The 15,635-nt window shown below is 38.6% G+C and overlaps 3 protein-coding genes across 3 annotated transcripts; all 3 read left to right on the top strand.

The window, feature by feature from the left end:
* Nucleotides 1–690: 690 nt before the first annotated feature.
* LOC127757738 (protein P21-like) lies at nt 691–1,586 on the top strand. The gene has a single exon (XM_052283304.1). It carries the CDS (start codon nt 740–742, stop codon nt 1,430–1,432), a length of 693 nt encoding a protein of 230 aa, XP_052139264.1. The 5' UTR covers nt 691–739; the 3' UTR covers nt 1,433–1,586.
* Nucleotides 1,587–4,650: 3,064 nt separating this feature from the next.
* On the top strand, nt 4,651–5,413 carry LOC127757578 (thaumatin-like protein). Its single transcript, XM_052283120.1, has one exon. The coding sequence runs from the start codon at nt 4,715–4,717 to the stop codon at nt 5,258–5,260; it is 546 nt and encodes a 181-aa protein (XP_052139080.1). The 5' UTR covers nt 4,651–4,714; the 3' UTR covers nt 5,261–5,413.
* Nucleotides 5,414–13,849: 8,436 nt separating this feature from the next.
* Nucleotides 13,850–14,764, top strand: LOC127757580 (thaumatin-like protein). The gene has a single exon (XM_052283122.1). The coding sequence runs from the start codon at nt 13,936–13,938 to the stop codon at nt 14,473–14,475; it is 540 nt and encodes a 179-aa protein (XP_052139082.1). The 5' UTR covers nt 13,850–13,935; the 3' UTR covers nt 14,476–14,764.
* Nucleotides 14,765–15,635: the final 871 nt, after the last annotated feature.

Here is a 15,635-nt window from a genome sequence, read left to right as displayed (position 1 = left end):
TTTGGGAAGCTGGATTAAAATTCATACGTGTGAATATACTAGGACTTAGCTAGTTCAAATTTGAAATAACGCTTCACTGATGGGAACATGATTAATTTGCAAGAAGGAAATACAGTACGTATATCGATCTGCAAAATTAGAATAGCAATGGAAAGCCCAGCCCACAAAGGATCCGAGATCACAACTTCTGGGCCGTCCCATGCCCTGGGATCCGCCAATAAACGAGGCCCATCAATCTGACCAAGTTAAGTCCCAAACAAATTTTCATTCCACAGTGTAGTATGGTTTCAAAAAAAAAAAAAAATTCCACAGTGTAGTACGTACGTATACTATAGAAGATCGAACACAAGACCGTATATATATATACGTATAGGAACCATGCGTATATGTACATGCATGGCCTTCTTCCAATTGCAGCAACCGTACGTGGAAAATCGTCTCGTCGTGGAAACCTGTCACACACGCAACAACTCATCACTCTGCTCGTCTGCTGAGATTTGCTCCGGCCCAACAAAGTGTATACCAAATCTTTTCGATCCGATCGTTGGAAATCTATCAATGCACATCCGTCAGCTCGATCCAAAGATCGGAAATGATTTGATACCGTAAAGTAGTGACCTCGAGATACTTTTTGTCCGGACCGAAGCAAATCTCTCGTCTGCTAGCTCCTCCTATAAGTACCTAAGCATGGCGCCACCCATTGCCAAATTGCAAGCAGCAGCAGAAGAAGCAATTAACCATGGCCAATACTCGCGTCGTCGTCGTCCTCCTCCTCGCCGTCGTCTCCAGCGCCGACGCGGCGACCATCACCGTGGTTAACCGCTGCCGCTACACGGTGTGGCCGGGCGCGCTCCCGGGCGGCGGCGTGCGGCTCGACCCGGGACAGTCGTGGACGCTCAACGTCGCCGCCGGCACCAAGGCCGCCAGGATCTGGCCCCGCACCGGCTGCACCTTCGACGGCGCCGGCCACGGCCGCTGCCTAACCGGCGACTGCCGCAACGCCCTCTCCTGCGCCGTCCCCGGCGCGCCGCCGACCACGCTCGCCGAGTACACGCTCGGCACCGCCGGCGGCGACGCCACCGACTACTTCGACCTGTCACTGATCGACGGGTTCAACGTGCCGATGAGCTTCCAGCCGACGAGCAACGCGGCGCGGTGCGGCCGGCGGCGCGGGCCGAGCTGCGGCGTGGACATCACGGCGCAGTGCCCGCCGGAGCTGAAGGTGGCCGGAGGCTGCGACAGCGCGTGCGGCAAGTTCGGCGGCGACGTCTACTGCTGCCGGGGGAAGTACGAGCACGAGTGCCCGCCGACGAAATACTCCAAGTTCTTCAAGGACAAGTGCCCCGACGCGTACAGCTACGCCAAGGATGATCGGAGCAGCACTTTCACCTGCCCTGCCGGAACAAATTACCAGATCATCATGTGCCCTTAATTAATATAATTAAGCTAGTATAAGATGTGATAATAAGGGGTAGTGATCTTGTGTGTTGATCACTACCATTAGCATGCATGCGTGCATGTGTGTACGTGTTGATCAATATACAATAAATGAATAAAAGTTCTTATCTTCTGATGAAAAAAAAAAAGTACCAAAATATGTTTCTATGATTTTCTTCGGTGATGTGGAGTTTGAAGCTCCCTTTTCTTGCTTGCAATACTTAGGACTTGATGATGGTATATCATCATATATGGGATTACCTATAGTATACCTTTTGACTGAAAATTCCTTCACAATATTTCAAACATAATTATAATGTAATGTAATTACTATATTGTAATTGAAATGTAACTATCATGAGACATGTGTGCATATCTTTCAGGATTGCCAATTTACATAAGTGGTGTGGGTAGCGAAGTTGTTCTCTCTGGACATTATGTCATGTATATCCTCTCTCTTAATAAAGTTCGGCTGTCATGTTTGCTGGTCCGGTGAATTGTAACTATCAAATTAAGCATCGATCATCATGATGGTGCAAGAGTGGCTAGCGTACTTTAATTTATGCAGCCATTGGTCTATCGATCAAAACACACACACACACACACACACACACACACACACACACACACACACACACACACACACACATATATATATATATATATATATATATATATTATATATATATACATGCAAATCTGAATAATACCTACATTCTATAATATGAGTGATTTTAATTTAATTAGATAAAACCTCTAAGACGGAGGTGAAAATTAACGTAGAGACATATGTAAGTGAAAGCCGATCGATGGTGGCCGTACGTACATGCTAATTAAGCTAAGTTAGCAATCCGCGGTGTTGTGCTAATTACGTTGCATGCGCTTGACTCATGCCTAGTACGTACAGTACGTGTGTGTTAAGTTGTCCGGAAGAGAGAGGAGAATTCCAACGTTTTTCTCCACCTACACGTACTAATTAATTAATTAATTAATTAAGCTTCTTCCAGTATCTAGACGATATCGATGGAATTGATCATATGCGACCGACGATCCATGCATAACAACTCGACACGTACGTACGCCTTCCAAATTTTCGGCCAAATGCGCGATCCACATGCACCAACTAAGCTGCTTGGCCGGTCGTTGTTTTTCTTGATGTTGTACTCCCTCCATTTCAAAATATTTAATGCCGTTGATTTTTTAGCATATGTTTGACCGTTCGTCTTATTCAAAAAATTTAAGTAATTACTAATTATTTTCCTATCATTTGATAAATGATACATTGTTAAATATATTTTTATGTAGGCATATAATTTTACATATTTTATAAAAGTTTTTAAATAAGACGAACGGTCAAACATGTGCTAAAAAATCAATAGTGTCAAACGTAGAAGATAAGGGAGACCAGTTGAAAATTTGTAAGCCGAACTAACTAACGCGGTACTCTCTCTCTATAGTCCATACTCAAAAAAAAATTCTAAAGATAAATCTAGATAAGGGGCTCATAATTAAAAAATAAGGTATGTGTTTAGAAAGGTAATTGTGCGCACGTGGTAAGTACCTATATTTACAATGTGTTTTAGAAAAAGATTTATCTTTAAGATTGAGTATTTCTTTTTTACGGAAAAAAATAGACCAACAATCAAATATAACTGGATATATAGTCAACCCAACCCCGGATACGACTTTAGATAGGATGTGGCTTCTAGAATAATATTTACTCCCTCCATCCTATTTTAAGTGTAATCATGAATTTTCGTGTCTAATTTTGATCGTATGTTTTATTTGAATTTTTTTTTATAATTAGTATTTTTATTGTTATGAGATGATAAAACATGAATGGAAAATCGTATGAGGCATATAAAATCTTTTGCGTGTTCAGAAAAAAATAATCAGCCAGCTGTTAGGCCGAGCCCGTAAATATATTCTACAGATTTGAAGTTCTCCCATGCACAACGCCGCCATATATACGCTATTGACCAACCTTCTCTAATTTCTACAGTAAAATAAATTCTTTCTCGTACATATTTTGTTAGTTACAACTAGCTGCTAGCTCAGCATGCATGTACGGCTTACATGCATGGTTAATTATTGATCTTAATCAATGTGAAAAAATAAGTGAGTTAACTTAAAATAAAAATTAACTTTTGGGTCCCTGACAATATAAAAGACAAAATAATAATCCAGATAGAAGCGTGTCAAAGCTAATTAAATAAGGTTAACTCATATTTTTGTTGTACATGTACGCACTAGTAGCTTAATTACTACTATCTCTTCGCATGCAGAAGTATATGCTACTTGAGTTGTTCCAAGGTACGTACGTATAGGTTATTGACAAAAAAAAAAGAAAATAATATATGTGCTGACCAACAATATATATACTGACCAATAACAAAATTAATTAAGTTTTTTTAATAATGAAATAAATCCTGGCCTTTGCTAAAAAGTAGATGCAATTAATTTTTAATTATAAAAATTCGCTCAACAAAGAGCACAAACCATCCTCAGAAACAAAACAGAAACAAGGTTGCACACACTAAAGAACCAGCAACACAAGATAGAAAACCAACAATTATTGAAGTCTATATTTGTAAATCTTCATTAATAATTAGCGAAAATCTGTATAACCATAAAAGCCACATAATTTTTATTAAGCCATAGAGTCTAACATATAGCAGATGCTCCTCCAAGGAACTAATTAAATCAAATAAATGATAAATATATTACATGCATGCATTTAGAATTATTCATCAATCAACTGCAGGCCTGATAAAATTGATTTCTCTACAGCATTTGTAGAGCTATTCAATATTTTTAACCCTCACATCAGTAATTCTGCCGGCGAGAATCACGCATATAAGCATTGACTTTCATCTTTCAAGCACCCGATCTGAAAATTCAGCAAACATATAACTGATGACTTGAGTTGTACGTACGTGTTGGATTCAACAAAACAATATTGGATATCCATGCAAGCATGACAAAATCTCAGCCAATGATATTTAATTATGCAAATATAATGGTAGTACGTGTGCTGGAGATGTAGTTCATCTTTCTTGTGCAAAAATAAAATAAATAGATCGATTGGCGACTCGATCAGTCGTGCTTGTTTGAAGTTTCTCTCCACATCTAGATTTTGCAACAGTACAATATTCAGACAAAATCGTAGATTTTTCAACACCATGCTCATCTATAAATACGCGTGATCCCTAGCTCTCTTAATTAACAAGCTATACAAATTAACACCAAAGATATTAGAAGAAAGCAAGCAGCAACAATGGCGTCTCCGGCCACTTCTTCCGCAGTGCTCGTCGTCGTCGTCCTGGTGGCGAGCCTCGCCGCCGGGACCGCGAACGCGGCCATCTTCACCATCACCAACCGTTGCTCGTTCACAGTGTGGCCGGCGGCGACGCCGGTGGGCGGCGGCACGCAGCTGAACCCGGGGCAGACGTGGACCATCAACGTGCCCGCCGGGACCAGCTCCGGCAGGGTGTGGGGCCGGACCGGCTGCAGCTTTGACGGTGCCGGCCGCGGCAGGTGCGCCACCGGCGATTGCGGCGGCGCGCTGTCGTGCAGGCTGTCCGGGCAGCCGCCGCTGACGCTGGCGGAGTTCACGCTGGGGACGTCCGGCGGCAACCGGGACTTCTACAACCTGTCGGTGATCGACGGGTACAACGTTGCCATGAGCTTCTCCTGCAGCTCCGGCGTGACGCTGACGTGCAGGGAGAGGAGCTGCCCGGACGCGTACCAGTACCCCTCCGACGACTCCAAGCTGCGCTCCTGCAACGGCAACAGCAACTACCGAGTCGTCTTCTGCCCATGATTTCATGCATATGAACCTACTACTATATATATACTTCTACTAAACTGTATCAGGGAAAATAATAAGAACATACAATAAAACGAACGTGATCCAGAATTGCTATATGTCATTCGAATGAAATTTGGGAATGGAATATTACAAATTTTTAGACCATTGGATCCATGCCAAGATTCATGCATCGGCTTCTCTCCTCCAACTCCGGCGGGCTCCCCTTCTTCTCGGCGCCGGCGACATCCCCAACTTTGGTAGGGTTTGAGGTTGGGGTCAGGGTAGAAAAGGGGTTAGGGGAGGGGGAAGAGGAGGAGGGAGGTGGCTTCCTCGGGGCTTAGAGGGCTGGATGGCCGTGGCCCGTGGGCGGCGGAGGACCGGCGGTGGGCGATGCACTTCGGCGGGTGGCGAGGCAGCAGCAGCGCCGCCGAAGCCACGGGGATGGAGGAGGGCGGTGGGGGCAAAGCAAGCATACGATTAGGAGGTGGCGGCTGGTGGTGGAGGATCCGATTGCGAGGAGGGGGCATCTCGCGTCACCGTCTTGAGAAGAAAGAGATGGGGGAAGGGGGAAGAGGGGAGGGGGAGGGGGAGGTGGCTCGTGGGAGGGGGGTAGGGGGGGCTCGCAGGCGCCATTGACTCCTTCTGGCCAGCTGGCGAGGCGGGCAGCAGTGCGGTGGGACAGTTGTGGCGATGGATCGAGCAGTAGCGCGGTGGGGTGGTGGCGGCGGTGGATCGAGGACGGAATCCTCGAGGCAGCGAGGGGAACGGGAGAAGAAGAGGTACGATTAAGTGCTTGCACGTATCTTAGAGTATATCCAATGGTCGAAAATTCGAATGATAGGAGGTGCGATTTTCTGTCACAAGATATATAGACAACCCCTGATTATATATATGCATGATCGCATATGTAATCTATTAATAAATAGAAAATTGTAAAACCATCCCATGAATCACTTGAAGTTTAATATTTTACGGTGCTCACCGCCAAACGTTATGTGAAATTCAATGGTGTCATATATTTTAAAACGGAGGAAGTATATATATTGGGATAGCTTAGCAAAGCTAACTTACAGTACTACTTCACTACACAATCTCTTATAGGTGTTGGATTATTCTTAGCAATCACCACAATACTAATGGATAGACACTAGCTAGCTTAGCTTATAGCAGCAGAGAGAGTGATGCAGTACTTGAGTTGCGTGTGTAGCAGGTTTCCACAGCGATTTTCCACGTCCCTAGCTGTCGCGCGCGTTTAATTATACGTACGTACACGCATACAAACGCTCAGTAGTACGTAGTACGTTTTTGCAAACTGATGATGTCATATGAAAATGCCTATGAAAATCCCTAGCTTGGGCCTTGTCCGGATTGATGGGCCTTTATCATGTTATATAGGCTTTCTGAAGAGAAGCCTATATGGCGAACAAACCAGTGATGAGATTATTTGTGAGCGGTGCTTTTTGCTGTATAGTACTCCCTATGTACAAGAATGTAAAGCTATTTCTTGTTTAGATTCAAAGTTAAAAATAGCTATTCTTTTAAATAGATAGAGTTGTATATTAAGGTCATGTTTATAGAAGTTAACTTTTAGTAACCGCAACTTCTTCTAAAATCACTAATTACGTTGAACAATCCAGATTGATTCCCACCTAGATTCTAAGAATATATAGCTATATATAGAATACAGAAAATTATTAAGAAATAATCAAAAGCTACAAAACTCAGTTTTCTTTTTATATTCTCACCAACTGGCTACTACTAGTTGCTTCTCAAATTGATCGGAGAAAACCCCTGAGATTTTCCAATTTTGTTAGTTCATATTTGAAGTAGGCCCTTTATATATGCATGCAGGTGTTTTAATTAACTTGAGAATATAATTAACTTCCCCAAGTTAAGACTAATATTAATTACAGCCTAATATATAGTAGGTAATTAGATCGATCGAACAGGATGTCATATGTTTACACATGATATATAATTAAGACGGCCGGTAAGCACGTTAATTAGTTTGTGGCCGGCCGTGTCTAGCACGTTAAGCAAAAGATAGATACTCCGTATGAGATATTTATGGACCGAGAAATAATGGAGCTAAACTTGACTTCTACATGCATATATAGAGATATGAGATCGTCTAGCCGGCCAGATCATACTCCCTCCGTTTTTAAATATTTGACGCCGTTGATTTTTCTAAATATGTTTGACCGTTCATCTTATTAAAAAAATTAAATAATTATTAATTTTTTCCTATCATTTGATTCATTGTTAAATATACTTATATATATACATAAAGTTTTACATATTTCATAAAAGTCAACGGTATAAAATATTTAGAAACAGATGGATCAGTATCATATGAGTATTCATATATTATTGGACGTACTAGACGATATGTATAATGGTGTCGCAGTCGTTAGGCCAGGCGCACTAATTCTACGGAAATTCTTTCTCATGCACTGCTTTCTCTACTTTGTACATATATAACTTCTTCCTTGTGCGCACTAGCTAGGTTTATAGACTTATTGTATATACAGATCTAATTTTCTCTGCTTCCTAGAAGATAATATTTCTTTCCGATGAGGAGGGAATGAATTCTAATTTCTCGATGGGATATTCCCTTTATACCTTTCTCTTTCATTAATTAAATGCAAACAGTTATTAAAAACTTTTAAAATAATTGACAATGTAAAATAAAGTGATATCTAGCACTTCACCAAAAATCAACTTTTAAATTTGACCTACCGATTGAAAAAAAAAAGACAAATTCTTGTCTTTTTTATATTACAATTCCTAGCATGGATCTATCCTCGGTTCACAAGTTCGATTGCTACTTATAGAGGAAGCATCCAATTTCATCGTTCCATTTGTTAGCGATCTCTGATCTTTCAATCATCGTCAGTGATCAGCTTAATTTTGCAGCAAATTGCAACGCAATATTTTGGGGAAAATTGGACACGTGATAGCTAATATTTCAGTTGATCCTTTTATTAGCAGAAGTTGGGGGTTTGTCCTATCACGTTGTTTTTTAATTTCTTTCTTTTTTTACTTTTGAGACCTGTCGGGTGTGTGCCCATGATAGAGACCGGAAATAATGTAAAGCCATTTTTATCTAAGAAACATATAGTACTTACTTACAACCAATTAAAGATAGAGACAGAAGATAGATGACCCCATGCATGCACGATGACCAGCTTAATTAGAAGGTCTAGATCTCTACTACTTGTACAAATAATTAAATAAAGACAGAGAGGCAGCAGATGACAATGATATGCATGTGCACGATGACCAGCTAGAAGGTCTCCTCGCGAAGAATAGTATGCCCAGGACAAAAGTCATTCTACCCCAAGAGGGACGTCTTCTCATTTTATGTGTGCTATTTAAATATTTGTGAGATTTCTTTTAAATACATACATTAACGTGTGATATATCACTCCAGAGAACATATAAAATTAAATTTAGTTTGACATGTACAAGTAGAAATAAAGGTTTGTTAATATATTTTTCAACTTGGCTTGAATTTAAACTTACGTGTGTCAGTGGAGAAATATATTAAGATCGATGGATACATTATCCTAAATTCTTAAGGGTGTGTTTTCTCTCCTTTTCCAACTTTCACTCCTTTGTTTTCTACACGTATACGTTTTCCAAACTGCTAAATATTGTATATGTCTTTTAAACTCCATAGAAAAATTACTTTAAAAAATCATATTAATTTAGTTTCAAGTTTTACAATAATATTTAATTAATCATGCTCTATTTTAAGTGTGGAGGATAATTAAAAGGTTTTCAACCCTTCGAAGTGACATGTGCAAGCATATACTCCATCCGTCCCATAAAAAACCAATTTAATATTGGATGCGACATTTCCTAGTCCAACAAATCTGGACATGCTCCTGTCCAGATTCGTTGTACTAGAAAACATCCTATCCAATTTTAGATTGATTTTTTGTGGGACAGAGGGAGTAGTAATTAATCACTAACATGAACGAACTGGGGCGGCCATGGATCAAAGGAACAAGAAATCAATTTGTGTTACACGACGACACAGTGTGGGATCGAACTGGATATCGATCTGTAGCACATATATATGGACCATTTTATTCTTTCCATTAGAAAAGTGTAGCTAGAATTCTAGATCAATTGATCTCAAGTTCCTCCTCCTCCGACCGACCGATCACATCCTGCGGCAACTTATGGCACAAGACTTCAAAAGATCGATAGACGCGGACAGGTAGAAATGAAAGACTATTTTGTTCGTCATAGAAATATGCATACTCCCGACGGGTCTATAATTCTTAATGTTTTTTTACTCTAAATTATATTTTTGACTATATTTATTTATTTTAATATATATAATAAATAAATATATTTTTACTTTTATTATAATACTTGGTAAGATAAATTTATATGCGTTGTCAAACTAAATATTTTTAAAGTTATCGATAGTCAAAGTTATAAAAGTTTGATTTCAACATCTATCTATTATATACTAAAAGTTCATAAAACTTCCTACAAACGCTTCTAAGCCGCCATGTGTCGCTCCTACAATCGCTCCTAAACCGCCAAGTGGCACTACAAAATCTAATCGTTGATTTTACTTTAAATTGGTGGGTCCAATATTATCAGCAATTAGATCTAATAAAAAAAAAATTTCCCCTCTCCACATATACCGATCTCCCCTCCTGTTGCTACGTACGTACGTAACTACTTCTCCCCTCATCACGTACGTAACTCCTTCTCCCCTCATCTCTTTTTTCCTTTCCTAATCTCCAATTTAAGCCACATATCTTTTTTTTATTGTTATTTTATTTTTAACTAAATAAGTAATTTAAGATCTATGCTATTCTATGCGCCATATGCTTTATATGGCAACCAAATATAACAAGGAAATACTTTTTAACTATAAAAAAGTTAACAGCATATATTATTTTACTTTAAATAATTCTACAAATAGGTGTCACTAAATTATATCCACGACATCCAATCTATCTATTATATATCTATTATACAGTAAAAAGTACATCAAATTTCCTATAAACGTAACTAAATACCATGCGACGCATATATAAATGCTCCTATAATGCCACGTGACGTTCTAATAAATTAGATAAAAAACAAATTTTCACTAAAACAACTAGCTGTAATAAATTTCTGTCTAACAGTTCTCTCATCTATCTATCTATCTATCTATTCTATTCTATTATTGTTATATACTAAAAGTCTATTAAACTTCCACAAACGCTCTCAAGCCACCACGTGAGACTCCTATAAACGCTCCTAAGTCGCCACATCGCTCCTAAGTCGCCACAGGGCCCTCTAATAATTTAAATAAAATTCTGAGAAAAAGAAAAACATCTGACCGTAAGTTTTCATTTAAAATGGTGGACCAATAATATTAACCGTTGGATCAAAACTAAATCTCTTCTCACCCTTTCTCTCCGAACCCACAAGTACATACGTACGTACTTATGCTTCTGTTAGCTCGATGCCATCAAACTCTGGATTCTCCCTCTCTTCTTTTTTTCTAATTACACAATACATGTGCATTTGTTATCATTTTCATGGAGACTGATCTGCCTCGGCGAGCTCGATAGATGCCATCCAGATCCTAATTCTCCTTTTTTTTTTCTTTTTTCCAAATTACATGATACATGTACATCATAATTTATTATCACAGTTTTTCATAGAGAGTAATCTGAGTGTGAATGCGCAAACGCTAGGAATTTACAATAGAAGTGATCTGGTGTTGTAAATAAACAATTATTTTTATATACGATCTACGCATACACTTTAGCAGCTGCAGATTTTTTTAATTAAATCACCAATTCCAGAGCTATATTAGCTATATTTTTACTACTATGTCATATTATATCTTATGTGCCATTTCTACCAACTCTTGTAGGCCACCATGTGACTTTGTCTAATCTCATCATTAATTTTTATTTAAATTGGTAGGCCTGTTATCTTAGGACATTAGATCAAATCTACATGTACATACTTAACTGTTGCAAAAAAGATAAGTAGTGTAAGTATGATTCAAAAAAAAGTTAGAGCTTACTAAGAAAAATATACGCACGTACTTGGGATAAAAAAGATAAAGGCAAAAAAAAAACGTACGGAGTACCAATGGAAAAAGTATCAACGGTTTTTAAAACAGATGTTTCTATAATGTAAAATAAAATATATTACTTCACAAATATAAGCAAATAGAACTAGATCTATAATATAAATATCAAATATCAAATCAATGGTCTTTAAACATTCATCTTTTTAATTCATATTTATATTCAATTTGTGATTAGTTTCATGCTTTAATTAAATGAAATATTTATGTCTTATAAAAGGTATATTATGTTCCTAAATACATCATGACACATGGGACCAACATATAATTATTAATGTTGTGGTAATTTTTAAATAGTTTCACATTATATTTTAGGATTTCTAATATCACTTGATAAATATACAACACCAATTTAAATCTACAAATGTAAAAAAAGATAAAAAAACAATTTAGTCTATTTTTTTAAGTAAATCCGATTTAATTTTAATTTTTGGATTAATTTATCAAAAATTTTACTTTCAATTTTTTAGAACCGCCTGATTGGTATTTAAGTGATGAGCAACATACGATACATAGATGTGATAAAAATAAAAATATTTCCTACCAATGATCTTTGCTATAATATAACCCCTTCATCCATCATAAATCAGTCATATATGTATGTTTTTTCCTTTACCAAATAGTTTTAACAACAAATGAACAATCAAGTGTCATGCGCAGTAAACTACACATGATATATTTCCAAGGAATTTCAACATGTTAGGTATAATTGATGTATGTATGTCAAACACCCCCACCACGTGACTATAAGTATACTCCCACAAATTATTAGTTATTGTAAAGAATTTTGAAAAAATAAATACATTCTTAATAGTTATTGAAAATAAATCAGGTGCTAAACTATAGATATTTATCAATATAACCAATAATATGGTGATATAGAGATTGTTGTGGTGGTATACCTTTTTTTAGTATAGTAGCATCGAATAATGAACCTCATCATTTTTTTTTTCAAAATAGAGTACTCTATGTATACTATGAAAATTTGAGTAGTGATGATTAACACCATAAAATTGTGTCTATCGTGTGCCACACATCTATTCAAAGCTTAAAAACAACTATTATTTTGATCACCTTCACTTTATGTGTCCTTTCCTAAAGGGTATCAAGCATTAACAATAGAGTTTGCTACAATGTCATAAGTATAGTAGGGTATCAAACTTAACTGCCAAAAATGCAAATGCTACAACACTCTCCTTTGAGCATACCTCCCACTAAAATGGCTGAGTTGAGGTGACCCCAATATACGAATACAATTCTCCATGAGGCTGTGATAGTAAATTAGACATTAAAATCGACGAGGGACTCATCTTTCAACTCAACAGAGAAAGAAAATCTTGGTGGCTATGATCGGCTTCACCCGTTAGAGGGGCATTCATGTTTATCTTTAACAGTGTTATTTCATTAATTGGTATAAGTGGTATTTTTAAAATATTTATATATGGATTCGGAATAAGTGAAACATGAACACTTAGATAAGTAGTGAATATTTTAGTGTATCAATGATGTATTAGGCTTATTTTATTGGTACATATCCAGTTTTATCTATTTATAGATACACAACTTTTAAAATAGTAATAATAAGTTCTGGTGACGATAGGAGAATTTATAAGTAATCGGGACAGACTGATTTTCTTTTAATCTTGGAGACATTCTTATCATTTACTAAGTATATTAAAGTCAGTTTATCTCACAGCATAAAAAAGATGAGACATGACATCTTTTAGCATTATTTCATAAATCATAAAACAATAAATAAGATGCCCGCGCATCTGCGCGGGCTTCCTTCCTAGTTATCCTAAACGTTAAAAATTATAAAACCAAAGAAAGTATATATATATATATATATATATATATATATATTGCATTATATTTCTGAAACTTGGTCAATATTATGTGTATACGTACTTTTCAAGGTCAAACACTCGTGCATATAAAGTATATTCCCTTCATCCTAAAATAAGATAAGTATTATTTTACATATACTTTAAACATTAATTTGTTTTATAATATATTATAAATGACTATAAAATCAATATCATATAAAAATACTTTCAAATATATAGAAATCTAATAATCACATGTGCATGATATACTAAATATACTAAAGTACTTTTAGTTCAATTACTAGTTGAAATTTTCAAATGTTGATTTTACTTGAAATAAAGGATATCTTATATTAATTTTTAGTTATATTTGTCTTTCATGCACCCAATCTGATTATTCAGGGGAAGCTGAGCTAAATAATAGTACATTATTCAATTTAGTTGTGTGCATCTAGCTTACTGAATCCGTATAGCAACTCTTTCAAATGTAAAAATAATATTAGTTACTGCTGCAATGCTATTCATGTATGAAGTTCCAGTATATCCTCTCTTCATCTAGATTTCTCAACAGTTATTAAGAAATAATCTAGACTTTTTCAACAGCATGGCGTGTGCCATTTTGCATCTTATCTATAAATACGCATGCCCCTTCCTAGTCAATCCACACACATCGATCGATATATCCTCAGAGGCAATTTAAGCTAGCTAGCTACGACTTCGAGAGATCGATATATTCAACAATGGCGTCAGCTCCGGCCGCCTCTCCCGCAGTGCTCGTCGTCGTGGTCCTGGTGGCGACCCTCGCCGCCGGCGGCGCCAACGCGGCGACCTTCACCATCACCAACCGCTGCTCGTTCACGGTGTGGCCGGCGGCGACGCCGGTGGGCGGCGGCACGCAGCTGAGCCCGGGGCAGACGTGGACCATCAACGTGCCCGCCGGGACCAGCTCCGGCAGGGTGTGGGGCCGGACAGGATGCAGCTTCAACGGCGCCGGCAGGGGCAGCTGCGCCACCGGCGACTGCGGCGGCGCGCTGTCGTGCAGCCTCTCCGGGCGGCCGCCGATGACGCTGGCGGAGTTCACCATCGGCGGTAGCCAGGACTTCTACGACCTGTCGGTGATCGACGGGTACAACGTCGCCATGAGCTTCTCCTGCAGCTCCGGCGTGGGGCTGACCTGCAGGGACAGCCGATGCCCCGACGCTTACCTGTTCCCCAGCGACAACAGCAAGACGCACGCCTGCAGGGGAAACAGCAACTACCAAGTCGTCTTCTGCCCATAGATCATTCATCATATCCATGCATCATCTCACCTAATTAATTAAATTAATTTACTCATGGTCATGGATGATCTATGGCTAACATTGCATGCGTGCACGCATTAGCTGGCTGCTATAGATATTGATATGTCCGTGACGTATGAATGCATGTGTAATATATAGTAGCTATTTACGACTTTACGTGGAAATAAGATAATAATCGATCGTCCATGGACGATCGAACGATGCAGATATATATGTCTGTACTCGAACACGTATGTACTACTTATATTAATATAACACAAATACATAATTATGTGTGCATCTTCTAATTTGTATGTGCTAGCTTTTTAGCATACTATATGATCCATGGATGGGCCTTGAAATATGGCTGTGGCTTTTAACATAATTTCTGCATCTTTTAATTGCTAGGCCAAGAAGAATTAAATATCTCTAAAACGTCGTCATTTTAAGAAAAAAGAAAAATGAATTTCGAGTGTGTCTGCCACTGCCATTAGTGCTCAATTGCTTACTTAGTCAAGCACAGCGAACTTAACCCGAAGAGACGAAGTTGAGGACAAACCAAGATTTCAATCTGCCTGCGAAAACAGCCCAAGTATGTACTATCCGAATTACTGGGCCTTATGGGCCGGTATGTACATCTGCTGCAGCGAATTGAAGCGTGTTGGGCTTTCTGCTGTCTAATTTTGCACATTAATAATTGATTGGCCTCACTGTTAGGCTTATTCGGGGAATAAACCTGTCGGTGAAATGGCAATCAGAATACCCATTTTCTCAGCAAAACAATTACAAATAAAATAAATGACATGCTTAAACCATCCTTATATATGAAAAAAGGCTATACCTATACTAATGCAGCTAGGGGTCTCACCTTGGTGGATCCCGGGCCCATCTTAACCTGCTTACGGAATAGGTACGAGGCACGAGGAGATCCTCTAACCCGGCCTTGTCCTAGGTCCCGGGCACATGTTAGTCCTCGTAAGTCCTACGCTACTCAGTAAAAGGAGCATAGATACATATAAAATCTACATCTTAAAGAATAGACCAAGGGCTGCCTAGGACCCGGCCGTGTCTCGGGTCTCGGGCACTGCTTATTCCTGATGGGTCTCACATTCTGCAAGGAGTGGGGGGTAGAGACATATGATTAAAAGGCATAAGCTAAG

Source organism: Oryza glaberrima, chromosome 12 (assembly GCF_000147395.1).
Source record: "Oryza glaberrima chromosome 12, OglaRS2, whole genome shotgun sequence".
NCBI lineage: Eukaryota > Viridiplantae > Streptophyta > Magnoliopsida > Poales > Poaceae > Oryza > Oryza glaberrima.
This window is presented reverse-complemented; position numbering and strand designations above follow the sequence as displayed.